Source organism: Poecile atricapillus, chromosome 3, assembly GCF_030490865.1.
Source record: "Poecile atricapillus isolate bPoeAtr1 chromosome 3, bPoeAtr1.hap1, whole genome shotgun sequence".
In the NCBI taxonomy this organism is placed as follows: domain Eukaryota; kingdom Metazoa; phylum Chordata; class Aves; order Passeriformes; family Paridae; genus Poecile; species Poecile atricapillus.
Window position 1 is genome coordinate 84077688 of NC_081251.1, and position 14456 is coordinate 84092143.

Consider the following 14456-nt stretch of genomic DNA (forward strand, 5'->3'; position numbering starts at 1 on the left):
GAAAGCGCCGCTCCATCGGCCCCACTGGTCCTGCGGCGCACGCGCGGGCTCCGATCACGGCCCGGGCTCGGTCGGGGGTGACCACCCCGCCCCGTCCCGTTCCGTCCTCGCCGCCGCAGCGATCGCGCCGGGCGGGCGCCATGGCGGTGCGCGGGGTGCCGTGCCTGGCCTGGTGCCTCCGCCGAGTTGGGGCTAGCTGCGACTGGCTCCTGCTGGAGGCCGGCACGCAGGTGAGCCGCGCCGGGCTCCGGCCCTTCGGAGCGGGCGGGTGGGCACGGCTCTTGGGGTGTAGTTTGGGCGGAACTCGTTTCTGACAGTGCTTCCCAGGAGGAAAGCCTCGTTCCGCTTAAGGAGCAGCCGCCATTCGTGGCCGTTCGGAGGGCTCGCCCGGCCTCCCCGCCGGGCGGCCCCAGCGGATGCCGTTTAGCCCCGGTAACGCCCGAGGGCGGGGAGGGCGGACCCAGGCGCTGGAGTCGACTTGGCCAAGCCTTTGCTTGTTTATCTCTTTAAATTCTTATGTCATATTTAGATAGAGTTGTTCGTGTGACGGGAACGTAAGTGAGGACGAGGTAGTCCGTGGCCTAATTAACAAGGCAATGCTTTGCCGAAGTTAACAGTACGTAAGACATAAGGTATTCGGGTGTAAACGAGGTCGTGTTTAAATTGTTTTGGTTATGTTTTGGTGCGGTACAGTAATAGCCATTTTCTCAGCGATCATGTTTTTTAGTAGAAAAATGGGTCCTGCTACTCCTCCCTAAAACCCAGCAGGCAAAGACTTGTGGTGAGGTTGGGGCAGTGTTAAAGGATTGCTGTTCTGGTGGCCAAAATCAGACAGGTAGTTAGATGATGTGGGTGATGCTGTGGCCAAGTCCCTGTGTTCTCACACTGCAAAAAGCACCCACCCAAACGTACGATATTGTTTCTGTCCCATCGTGGATTTGAAGCCCTGAGATGTGCAGACCACCTCAGCAAAGGAATGGAGGTAATACAACTTGCAGCCAGAGCGCTGATAATTGTACAGAGAATCTAGTTTGGGATGTTACTGCTCTGATTGTCTGCACAGTGGTTGTCATAGACAGCAGAGAGGCTAATGGCATTCTGGTGCTTTAGGTGTGCCAGGCCACAGAGCACAAACTGCTTTTGCAGGAGATTTAAATCATAATTCGTTGAACATCCTGAGTTGGTAGGGAGGGATCCACAAAGATCATTGAGTGCAACTCCTGACTCTGCACAGGACAGCCCTAAGAATCACATCACATGCCTGAGAATGTTGTCCAAACACTTCTTGAACCCTGTCAGGCTAGGTGCTGTGACCACTTCAGTGCCAAAGGACACTGCTGAGGTGTGGGGATGTGCTGTGACTTGCCAGTATTGCTGTGAGCAGCACTGAACTGCCAGCAGGAGAGTGGTAACATCTTGGACCCCTGTTTGCTAAATGAACTTGATCAAGGGGGACTTTTGTGACTGACCCTGCTTGCTCTCACTCATATTGGTGTGTGAGATCCTGCAGATGTGTGTGACTGGGCCCTGAGGATTCCACCGCTGGGACAAATGCAAAGCTGATTATATGTTTGAATCCTCATGAAGAGGGGAGTCTATCCATTCGAGTCTCTGTACCTCTTACATATGCAATCCATGCTGACAGAACACTATATGAAACATTTAAGAGGTAGGCACTAACATGGTTAAGTTTGCTTTTGTCATCTTAGTTTGCTTCCTTGCCTTTGGTTGTGACATGGGGGTCTGAGTTTTTGCTCTAAACTCAAGGTGAGAACTGTTCAGGTAATGCAGTGCACAGATGAATTAAGAGAAGTGTGCAGAGGAAGGGAGAGCAGGGATGTGCTTTAAATGGCAATCTGAAATTAGATGAGATTTAATAAGATACGGTGCAATAGTACAATTATGTCCCTTCTTCCAGAAGATACTATTAGAGTCTAATTTAGACTCAGTTATTTATCACTTTCACTACACAGCATCACCAACTTTTAGCTTAGATTCTGAGCCATAGGATCAATGCTGTGATTTACAAAAGTATTGTGTATTTAGGGCAATGTGGAGTGTGCACTTTTTTTTGATGGCAGTTTTCTGGGCTATTTTTTCCTGTATCTTTCCTGTTCACAAATGGTTGAACAAATGCAACTAGCAAAAGGAAAGGGTAAGAAGTAATCTTTAGACCCACATGCAAGAGTGCTGGTTTGAAGAAATCACGTTTGTTTAGGTAATGACTGAGGTGGGACACAGATGTTTTGTGAGTGGCTTTGAGTAGCTTTGCTGCTGAAGGAGATTTCCATGAAACCAAGGTTTTAATGTACTTCAGAGAAGTAAAATTTTCCTCAGTGGGAGAGAAAGATAATACTTCAAACTTTGTAAGCTTCCATTTTCTATCTTCTCTTAAATTTAAATGAAAAAGAATCATATTATGACAGACTTTTTGGAAATAACCATAAGATGTTGATCTAGAGTTTTGCTGTACTTAAAATTACGTAAACTGAATTTATCATGTGACTGCTGATTGCAGTAACTAAACTACTTTATTTTTAGGTGACTGTAGGCCGAGGATTAGATATCACATACCAGCTGGTGTCAAAAACCTGTCCCTTGATGATCTCTCGTAAGCACTGTGTCTTCCAGCAGAATGCAGAAGGGCAGTGGACTATCAAGGATAACAAGGTACAGAGACCAACTGAAGACCTTTTGCTCTGAGATTCATTGAATGGAATCCATTGTTTTGGATCTAGTAATGTATGGGCTATGATATAGTATAAGTGTGATAGAAGGTCCATGGGAATGTGTCTTGCCTGATGTGCGCTTCCAGCAGGAGACTTTAGTCTGCTGCAGTTGGCATGCAAGCTATATTACTTTCTGTATGTAGATCCACCTCTTGGTTTAACATTTTCCAGACCAGTGTGGCCAAGCCAAGGGCACTTTGCATTCTGTGAACCTGTTTGGTGTCACTTTCTTAAAAAATATCCTATATGAATTTTGACATAGGATTTTATCCTTTCAAAAGGATAACATTCTTGTAGTGCTAATGAAAAAATAAAGTGCAACTCCTTATTGTAGTGACATAATTGCTTTAATGGTAATCAACTTCCATGAGAATCTAGTGTTAGAAAAACTATGCTTCATGTTGAATACAAATTAATTTCTCCTGAAAGTTCTTCTCAGCTGATTGGGATAAAATGTTGGTATCAGAGTCATCACCTGGGTCTCACTGACTTCAGTAATCTGTTTTTTATATAATGATGTCTCCACTTTCTCATTTGGTCTGAAAACAGTAAAATGAGTAACTTAGTTTAAAACAGCACTGGTAGAACAAAAATGTTCAACACATGCAGATTTGAAGGATATTTGGGTCAACAGTAGATTAGTCAGAAAGGAATGGAGTGGCTACTATTAAAATTATGCTGATCTTAAACAAAATCCTCTTGTAGTACATGTATAAACTTGAAAACTTAATGTTACTGCATGATAGGAAACATCTACCATAGATTCTATTAACACTTCCTGTCTATTTTCACTGTTGGTCAGCTTGTTTCATTGAATCTCATTTAGATATGTCAGTTCCTAGTGTTTCTGCAGTTCATCATGAACACAGACCAGTTTTGCTGGTTTTGAAAACTATTTATTGAGCTAATTTCAAAATCTTTTTTGTGCTTTGAGCATTATCTCTAGAAGAACATTTTCCTTCTTCTTTATAGTTTCCTTGTATTTATGGAAAACTTTGTTTTTCTTCAAGGAGTATAACCAATGCTTCTTCTTATTTCCTTTTTTTTTTTTCTGGAATTTCAGGTAACAGAATAATTACTATAATACTCAATGTTCCTGACAATGATCTATTGTGGAGTCTTTTTATTAGTTAATTCTTATTTCAGAAGCTTTTGTGCAAGTTTTTCCCCTCAGAGATCATTGTTTTCCTTCTGCACAAACACGTATGTCAAAATGTTGTTCTTGGTAATTGTACAGAAAATCTGTAATGGAAGAATAATGTCCAGTAAATAATACAGTGCAGTAATAAATGCAACACTGAGCAAATAAGCTGGATATTACAAGCTTTATTTAAAGAGGTGGTTTGTTCTGAAGCACTGGAGAGGTTGGCTGTGTTTATTTACAGTTGCCAGAAATAACTTTCAGAGGACTCTGTAACTACATATTAAATTTTGGTGATTCTGTGTTTATTGGCAGAGTCTAAATGGAGTCTGGCTTAACAAACAGCGCCTGGATCCATCAAAAGTCTATCCTATTGCTGAAGGAGACCGCATACAGTTAGGAGTGCCTTTGGAAAACAGAGAGACCGCTGAATATGAGTATGAAGTAATTAAAGATGAATGGGAGAAAATTAGACCCTTTTTAGCCCAAAGAAGTGACCTAGGTAAAGCTAAGAGTTCAAGAACTAAACGTAAATGTAGTTTGGAGGAATTGGAGACATCTGGATCAGAAGGCCCTTCAAACTCCAGATGCAAAAGAGACAGAATGTCCTTTGACAATGAGCCTTTAGATAAATCATGGGCAGAGGCAGAAGAGGCCAGACGGCTAACAGAGAAGATGGATGTCAAGCTGTCTCCTCCTGGACCCAGTGAAGGGGATAGTGGTCCAGTGCATGGTAGCCCTGTTGACTCCAAGAAAGCTGTGACTGTCCCCCAGAAGGACCAGAAAGGCTCTGGCCTTGCAGAGTCATGGACTGGCTTGAAAATGCTGAGGAAATCGTTAGTAGATACAATGAAATTAAAGGTCAAAGTGCAGGAGAAGCAGTCTGAAGTTCTAAATGTGAAGCAGAAGCACGGGAAGTGTGATCAGAGGGAGATCCTTCTGATGGAACAGGAGCTGCAGGAGTTGCAGAACCAACTCTGCATGGAACAAGAGCATCAGCAGCAGCAGGTGGAAGAGCTGGAGAGGACATTCTGTAAAGAGCAGCAGAAGCTAGAGGTATAATGGTGGTAATAATTTTGGCCTGTGTCTTCACTTTCGTGGAGTGCCTCATATAAGGCATTGATCCAAAATAGCTCTTGAACTATGCAGTAACATAAATAGTGTTTGTGTGAGTTACCCCTGCTAAAATTTTCATGGAAGTATTTAACTTAGCATGTAATACAGTGCATGTACCAAAAGAAAGTGCAGAGACAGAAGAGATTTGTCTGCATGGAGAAGTCAAAAAAAGGTGCAAAATAAAGCATTTCAGTTGATAAAGAAGCATGTTTTTAAATAAAAGAATGGAAGTCTTTGCCAGATCTCTCATGGTTACAGAGAGGACAAGTTGAAAAGTAATCACTTTAAGTGTGAATTTCTCTCATCACATGGCTGAAATAATGCTCAGTTTGCATGGCAAATGCACTGTCTTTAAAATCAATGAAATATTGCACGCCTTAACCCCTGGAGGGAAGGAGATTCTTTTCCTACTTTCAAAAAACCCTTTCTTGCAATCTTCTAATCTGTAAGCTGGAAGTATATGTGATAAGTTGCTTTTTTGGTAAGAGACTGAAATCTGTTCAAACTTGAGACTGCTCAAAATAAGATTTAAAGAAAATGAGGATTCATCTTAATATAATAATATTATATATAATACAAAATCATAATAATTTAACTAATAATTTATTAGTTACTTCCTTAAAGTCTGCTGCTAAAGGCAATATACCAGTATCAGAAGTATAGCAAGTTTGGAGTTGTGTCCTTAGAAACAGCAGGGTGTTTGCCTGGAGCTTTAGGTATCTCTGACCTCTTCGAATGTGCTCAAAGACAGAGTTTCAGCTTTTAAGCTGTTACAGATCTCTTTGCTTGTGTGAATATGCTGGTGCCTTTTGAGCTAGAATGATGTGGATGTATTTCAAATATGGAACTGTAAATGATATATCCATTTTAACTCTTCACAGTAAATGATAGCTCTAATTTCTGTTGCAAACCCTAGAGTGGAACATCTTGTCATTTGTTGAAAATCAGTGTTGTTTCTTTAAGCATATCCTCTAAAGAGAGTGTGCAGAGTAGTAATTTTCTGTCTCTTATGTTCTTCAAGTCTTTTTTTTGTCCCACTTCTTAACCCACCCAGGGAGAAAAGTGTCAACAAGGGGAAGAGAACCTGAAGGAGCAGCTGGCCCAGGTCCTGCAAGAGGCAAGTGATTATGAGTCTAGATTTGGTCTAACTGTAAGTCCGATATTTAAATCTTTCACAGTGCTGTGGTTTCTTGGTAGAAGACAAGGACTTTGCCTTAGGTGACTGTAAAACCTTCTGAAGTGAAAGAGTAACCTGGAAGAGGGAATGCAAAGTGTGATGGCACTGGGAATGTCATAAATAACTGGAATTGCATTGCAGTTTTAAGTTAAGGATAAACTGCCTTAACACATCAACTCATATGTGTTGTTCTTCTAGGAGGAGAATAGGAGAAATGAGTGAACTTTAATGCTGAACCTTATGACCATGACCATGTATCTTTAATAGGATTGCTTATAATGGTACTCATAACTTCTGTAATGGTATTGTTACAGCATCGTGCTTTGATGGAAGAACTGAATCGTAATAAAAAAGATTTTGAGGAGATAATTCGAGCCAAGAATAAAGAACTGGAAGAAACCAAGGTAAGGAATAACTGCATTCTTAGTTTTATTCGTAAGTGAAACATGACATGCTGCAGCAGAGGAAATGGTTTGTTTAACTATTGTCTTGGCTCTGCCTGGCCTCCTGTAGTGCAAAATTTCTGTGTTTTGAGGTAGCAGCTGACTCTGGTTTCAAGTACTGGGGGAGGAGGCACCTTTCCCTTTTGGTAAATTAGTGTCAAACAGTTATTACTAGATCTTTCTCGATCGTAAAGAAAGCCCAAAGCACCTGAACAGTGCATTGTAGAAGATAAATGGGCCCATTGCACCCTTTCTTTAAAAAAAAAAACAAGCAAACAAAAAGTCAAACCAGAAATAACAGTAAAAAAATCCACTGACAGACTAAAAATGTTTAAAAAGTGAGGTGCTTCATTTTCAGTTAAAGTGCATTCAAGTAAAACTGCATTGTGACAGCAGTTCTATAAGGGAGTGCAGGACTGAAGCAACATGGAATTTGAATAATGATTGAGATAAACCACAGTTCTTCCTGCCCTTGACACAAAGTGATGAGTGGAAAATAACTAAGGAGATCCTTTCCTGTGACTTACTTTTGGAAACTATCACATTATCCAACACTGACAGTTTTCTTTGTTTTTTTAATGTCATATTTGGAAATTTGTTGCTGCTTCAACTACAGCTTCAATTAGAAGAATTTTCCTGTTATTTTTAGAAGATAGAGCAGGTACCCAGCCTAATCAGCCTAATTTAACTCTTAACAAGCAATCAAAAAGATTATTAGGTTTTTAAATGCAAGTAAATGTTTTACACTTCATTGCTTCCTGTTTTTAACATTTGAGGTGTTTAGTCTGTTGGGTGTTTAGCTTTTTACATCAGACACCAAAAAAAATACTGATTAAAAGCAAACTCTTGCCAGGAGCAGGTTGAAAGGTTCTGAAGATGATCACCTGATCATTTCTTCAGGCTTAAGGGAATTTTGGTAGTGGCTGCTGTTCTTCCTTTCAAGTTCTCTTTATTGGGTGGGAATATTCTCAATACTGCTGAGACTACAAAGAGGAAAGAGGTTACAGATCTGGGTATATGATAGATACCCACTTCACCTGTCATGTGGAGCTTTGCAGTATGATTTTCTTCCCCTGCACACACACTTCCTGCCAATTGAGAAAAAACTTGTTCTTTGTTGATGCATAACCACATGTACTTTTCCAATAGGAGGAAAAGGAAAAGGTGAGAGCCCAAAAAGAAGAGGTACTGAATCAGATGAATGATGTGTTGGAGAATGAATTGCAGTGCACAATCTGTTCTGAGCACTTTATCGAGGTATGTTTAAACCTGTATGGGTTTGCTAGTAAAAAAGCGATTTGAGAAGCTTTCCATAGTTCCAGTTATGCAATATTTAAGCCCTTTTCTTTATTTCACTTGTTAACAGTCCCAACAGACCCACAGTGAGTCCTTATGGGAAAGAGCTGATCCATAAATTTATTCTGTCTGCCCTGACTCTTCTTTGTTTGACAGCAAATTCAGCTTTAATGTCTCTATCTGCATAGACATGGGTGCTTAATCTTAAAACGCACATAAGTTTGGTGCACTTGTGTAGGTTTTTGAACTGGTGTTCTGAATTGCTGCTAACAGCTGCTTGGGGAAAAATTATTTTGTAGTGGACCTTGCTTTAAGCTGACTAGAGTAGGACTGTTTGAGGTTTAGATATATTGAGAGGTTAGTAAAGGAAGGGAGGTACAGTATTCAGTCAAGTCCTGGGATATTTATATTGTTCAGATAAACTCTTTCTTTGAGAAATTGGCCTATTTTCATTTGATTCTCCAAGTAATAGGCTATGCTTGTCATGTAGACCATTATTTTTGTTCATGTTTTGCTAGAAGGTCAGTTTTATTACATTTTTTTTTACTATGGGAAACCTGATGTGTTAGCCTTATTAGAATGACTTAAGAGCTAGCTGAAATTTTAATTTCTGGTTTCTCAGTATATTAAGATGCTATTTTTCAGTATCTGAGTTCTTTCCATAATTTATCCTTTTCGAATTGGGATAACTTATAATAAAATGAATGAATTTTGTCTGTTTCTGACTTGCTATATATCACTTTCATTAACTCCATTAACTGACTCATTGTCCTAGTTTAGGGCAAATTTGGGAGAGAACCTCCAAATGGGGTTCCCCAGAAAAGCAAAATTCAAACAGACCCCCCACAACTGGTTTGGGAAAAAGAGATTTCCTTGGAGAGAAGTGCAAAAAACTGTTTAACAGAAATTGAATAATATTAAACAATAAAACCTCTCGCCGTTCGATGAGATGACAAATCTAGAAAAGTCCTTTTCATGTGGTATAGCTCGGGTTGCTCAGGTTCTTATCAGTCCCTCTGGCACCGGAAAGTGCTGAGGCCCAGGCCCCAGTGGACCACAGGCGTGAGCTCCCGGGGTTTGGCTGGGTGTTTTTCAGTCCAGAGCAGGTTTGAACAGATCCAAGGAAAAAGAGAAAAAAACAGTCCAGGGAACTCCTCTGCCTCAGCTAGCTATAACTAACTGTAAAAGAGAAGCTCTGTCCTGCTGTCTGTCCGTGCTGCAGACACCACAGTCCAGGAGAAGGATGCAGGGGAGTGTTTTTCTTCAACACAAGCTGCGCACTTCTTCCCCCCCTTCACTCTCAGAGCCAGTCTTAAAGGTGCAGAACTTACATGTAACATAGTCCAGACAACTGGGGATACCAGTATCATAAAGTCACCCCAGGACACTTGTAAAGCTGGCCTGACCTCTGGCACGGGAGAGTTTGTGTGACTCCTGCAAAGGCCCTGAAGGCTTTGGGCTCTTCATCCCATTCCCTATACAAAATATTCATCTAATATTTCCCTGTATTCAGTATGTTTTTGCTTGACAGTGCCTTTGCAAGCATGTTGTGACCAGTATCCTTCTGCTGAATTCCACAGGCGGTCACTCTGAACTGTGCACACAGCTTCTGCTCTTACTGTATCAATGAGTGGATGAGACGAAAAGTGGAGTGCCCTATTTGCAGGCAGGAGATCAAATCAAAGACACGCTCTCTGGTGCTGGATAACTGCATTAACAGGATGGTAGAAAAACTGGATGTGGAAATGAAAGAGCATCGCCTGAACCTTATCAGAGAGCGGAAAGGTGAGAGGTGGGTGGATGTGGCATGATGAGTACAATCTTTTATTCCATCTATTTTGTACAACTTTCTTTGGCACCTATATACTAAGGAGATGCTCAGGGAATGCTGCAGAAACACTAAAACAATAATAATGACATCTCTTGACTAGCTAGCTTTACTGCACAGTAAACTGAAATTAGTACAAAGTTTGGAAAAAGACTGCAGTATGAAGTCTATGAAGACCACCAATGAACCCTATGAAGACCACCAAGGTCTGGTGGGACAACTTAATCTAACCATGCTAAAGGTTTCACTCTTTCAAAGAGACCACTTAATAAAAGCAAAAATATAGAATGGTCCTTGAAAATTTTGCCAGGCACCTTTGATTAAACTGTGGATTACATAATTACAGAAATTCAGCAGGCCTGACAAGAAGCTCTGAATTATTTTCTGTGTGTTAGATTAATGTAGAAAATCTCTGAAGGAGACACTGGTATATCATGGAAGTGTATGACTGAACTGACAGTTGCTCTGATGTGTTTATTTTTGTGGAATTAAAACCACTGTGGCTTACAGGCATAACATCTTGCCTAGTTGTTGCTAAAATATTGTGCATGATGGAGATTGCTTTAATAAAAACCCCAGTATGGGTTATTCTGTGTCTGCTTCCTTCTAAATTTCTTTCTAGAGCACTTGACACTGGTATCTAGGTGCTGAAATGTAGATATCTGTTCCTGTTATCCCTTAAGTATCTATTGCTGTGTTCTCATAAGTAATTGTCTTGTTTTCCCTTCATAGACATCAGTGCATGATCCTTAATTTTGCAATGTATCAAGCCTTTTACCAGAGAAAGGTGCTTTTGAAACCTTTCAGATGTGCCATGGTGACATAGAATGACATCACTAAGCAGTGCTGGTTCAAGCCTGAAATTATAACCTATGATAACCCTTTCGTTCTGATTCCCTCAGGAAATGCTGCATTGCTGAGAGCCTGCCCGGCTCAGCTACAAGAATTGCTTTTACCTCTGCAGAACTGAGGCAGCCCTTGTGCAATGCATGCATCTGCAGAGTGCCACAGTGTTCCTGAAGTGTCTTGTCAGGTAGCTAATGGGAACTAGCTGAAGTGGTGCCTTCACTGGAGCCCACTGTGTGCTACACCAGTGGTCTTCATCCTCGTTTGAACAAAAAGCAAATGAGTTCATAGCCTACCATCAGAAATAACTACCAGTAGGAAATCATTTAAATTTACTGTGACATGCTTCAGCTGGAAGGTGAAATGGTTTCTGTGCCTCTTTTGGTGCAGTGATAGAAACATTTTGATTGAAATGAAGATAACCATTTGTCTATTTAAAATTAATTCTTAAGAAATACACCTGTTGAAAGAAGAATGATGTTGCAAGTGACACTTGAGAAGCTGTCAGGGCTTTCCAAGAAACCTTTCTAAGAGTCTTAGTAGCCCCTGCACTAGAAGGACAGCTTGCAGTCTTAAACAGATGAAGCTTTTGCTGAGGCTATAAATTGCCTGAACTACTTGTTTGAGAGCCCCTTATCACATTTTATTTCTTTCCTTTTCTTACCTAGCAAGACACTGAAATAAGTTAGCCACTTCCATTGCCAGTTGTGTGCCTGTGAAGGGGTGGAGAATGTCTCCTCCTCATCTGTTTCACCTTAATAGGAAAAGACACACAGGACACTTTAGAACACTTAAGAAAAGAAGCAAATAACTCCCATACCTTTTGTGCTGAAAGCAGGAAAGAAAAAGGCCTATGTCCTGCAGCTTGAAAGACCTACTGCAAACTGACAGAAGCTAAAATATAGTTTCAAAGACAAGTAGTAATTTAGCACTTGTGGGTACAATGATCACAGCTAACTTTTTTATCTATGTTTTGAATGCAGAGAAACAGAATGTGATGGTGAAACCAGCCATAGACAATGACAACAGTGTCCCTTCTTTCACCAACTCCATCTTGTCAATGAGCAATTGTGACAATGAGGACTCTGAGGAAGATTCTTCCTATAGTGAAAGCAACTATGTTATCTGAACATTGGTACTGAAGACTCATTGCTCCTGTGCTGCCTAGAACCAGCCTAATGGTGTTTGGTTGACTGCTGCTGGAAGAGTAGACTGGGCACCTGGAAGGACCTGTGAAGAGGCTAGAACTGTAAACTAGGAGCATTTGGAAGAAGGATCTTGTTTCCCAAATGAATGCACAGAAGCTTGATCTCTAAAACAAAATTGGGTTTGTGAGAGAACAGACTGCCATTACGCTGGCTAATTGACATACAAACCCTAAACTTCTATGTTAGCTTGTGACCTGCTTGGTGTAATGAAATAGTTTGTATTACATCATTGATCTTTCCTTAGTGAATTACATGTTTACATCAGCATCTCTTATTTCAGGCAGCAGAGGGAATGTCCCAAGCCTTTTGGCCATCCCCACCAGCAGGTGGGAGACAGGTATATCAGGAAAAAGTGCTAGTGTGGGTTTTCCTCTTGAATTTCATATGCCAACTAGAATCATCCCAGGCCTTTGGCATTAAAGGTAATAAAGGGTGGGATATGGACACTGTTGGCTGCAAATGCATTTTAAGCTAGCTGCTGGTCTTCAGCTTGCTCTGTTTATGTAGCCCATTTTCCATTGGATAGGGACAGAGGAGATTAAATCTTCCAGAAGTCTTCAGGTAGTGTTCTTTTCATGTAGTGTCTTTGGTTTGTTCCTTCTTCAGGCTTTTGCATAAAGGGTTTTAGAACTGGAAAGCAGTACATCCAGAAATTTTTAGCAATGACTTTAAAAACATATAATCAGCAGTAAGAGAGGAACCTCTGCCTCTTCAATTGTGCTGCTCTCCAAATTATTGAAATATCCTGTTTGCAGGGTAGTAAAGCAGCATCTGTAGACAACCACAAGGTACAGAATGAAGCATTTTGCTTCATTATTTACAAGACATAACTGCTGAGCTGTGAGTTGTACTACCCTCACGGCAAATCATTCGTTCATAAGAAACTGATAAAGTCGTGCCTCATCGTATCATGTATTTGTCTATTGAGTTCCATTTCTGATGACTTATGCTTATGACTTAGCTGTTACATGGAAAGGACTCTTACACTGTGAGAACAGAATGGGGAAGCCCTTCTCATCTGTAATATGTCTTTGGCTCTTTTTAAGTACCTTTTTGTTTGTATGTTTATTTTGTTTAAGAATGAAAATATAAATCCATTTCTGCATTAGTCTTTGGTGCAGCCACTGAGATTAATGTCTTCTAGTAGTCTTTAGATTTTTTTGAGAAAACAGACTATCTCATTTAATTACTTTGCTTCATGTTTTGATTGCTGTACGCAGTGTGGCTAAAGTTATTTGAAAGACTTTTGTATTCAGGAACTGATAAAAGACAACCCAATCCTTCAAGACTGTGACTACCCTAATGCTGATTTAATAGCTACAATCATACATACCTCTTACCTTCTTCCTCCAAGAAAGAGCCCATTAAAAAGGTGCATGGATGTCCTAAGGAAGCAGTGTATTCTGACAAATTTGGTTGGTAGGATTTAAACCAAGGAGGCCTGATCTGTGGGCCAGACAGCTTGCTTAAAACTTTAGTGTAAGGTTTCTTTTGTGAAGGAGACATTACATCTTCTGTATTGTGGTGGTTTTAGCTCTAGCTAAAATCACCAGAATACTTACTCATTTCTTGCTGTGAGATATGGATTAGGAGAATGGAAAAACAGGCTTAAAAGGAATAAAGGAACTTTATTAACAGAACTACAAGAATAAGAAACCAGAATAAAACCTCCAGAAACTTTTCTTCCCCCACCCAACCTTTTCCCTTTCCCAGCTGACACTCTAGAGACAAAACCTGGGATGTTAAAGCGGTACCAACTATTCAACAGTCTTTTCATCACTCTCTGTAGGGAGAGGAATTTTGTCATTCCATGGAGAGTTATCCACAAAAAGCAGTTTTCTCGTGGCTTTTCATTTCCATGACTGGCAACCACCTGGGAAAAAACTGTCATCATGCCTTCCTCCCATTTTCAAACCACTCAACAGTGTATTATTTTAAGGATACAAAGGCAGAGGTTCTCTTCATCTGTCTCTGTGATCATCTCTGGGAACAGAGGTTTGCTTCTTCTTTCCCTTGGGGCAAAATGTCTTAATCAATTCTCATTTCTCCCTCTCTGTTCAAGCATCTCATGGGATCACAGCTACTCCACCATCTGCTCAGCTGCATCAATGGATACCTTTGCTCAGATCTACAGTTTGAAATACTTCATTTCCCCCAATACTCTTTCTTGAATTAAAGGAGTTTTTCAGAACATTATTGTCCATCTCCATGGCCCTACCAAAAGAATATTTCAGCTTATGAAAGCATCTTCTCATTCTCCTGTCTGAGGCTTGATTCATTCTTTTACTGACCTTGATGTTTCATGTTGTCTTTTATGTGTTGAGCTCCCACTTTCCTCTCTCTGGAGAGGGGATTAAGTCTGTGTAGTGAAAGGGTTAAATCTGGCCCAAGCCAGCCTTCAGGTGTTGGATTTCAGGTGTCTCTCTCAGCCCAGGAGCCGAAGGGAGGGAGCAGATGGTTGTCAGCTTGGAGCCCTCTGTTCAGGCCACAGAGGGGGCAAGAGGGTATCATCAAGATGTCAGCAGCCTGGCCCGGCCCAGCCTAGGGCCGAGGGCCCCCCTCGGAAGGGCTTCAGCCACCCTGCTGGAATGGGACCCAGAAGGCTTCCCGGGAGGGCGGCAGCAGAGCCCAGACTGGCCTGGGGCCAGGGGAACCCCTCAGTCTCCATCCCC

The 14456-nt window shown here is 41.1% G+C and overlaps 1 protein-coding gene across 4 annotated transcripts; it reads left to right on the forward strand.

The window, feature by feature from the left end:
• The first annotated feature begins 3 nt into the window (after positions 1–3).
• On the forward strand, positions 4–12892 carry RNF8 (ring finger protein 8). 4 transcript variants are annotated; one of them, XM_058834820.1, is made up of 9 exons: positions 91–230; positions 1511–1669; positions 2542–2670; positions 4186–4926; positions 6041–6103; positions 6478–6567; positions 7756–7863; positions 9483–9687; positions 11560–12892. In XM_058834820.1, exons 3-9 carry the CDS (start codon positions 2602–2604, stop codon positions 11703–11705), a joined length of 1422 nt encoding a protein of 473 aa, XP_058690803.1. In that variant the 5' UTR covers positions 91–230; positions 1511–1669; positions 2542–2601; the 3' UTR covers positions 11706–12892. The 4 variants fall into 4 exon arrangements, with proteins under 4 accessions (XP_058690801.1, XP_058690803.1, XP_058690802.1 ...); XM_058834818.1 differs by lacking the exon at positions 1511–1669 and having other exon boundaries at positions 4–230; XM_058834819.1 differs by lacking the exon at positions 1511–1669 and having other exon boundaries at positions 100–230; positions 9483–9694.
• The last annotated feature ends 1564 nt before the right edge of the window (positions 12893–14456 follow it).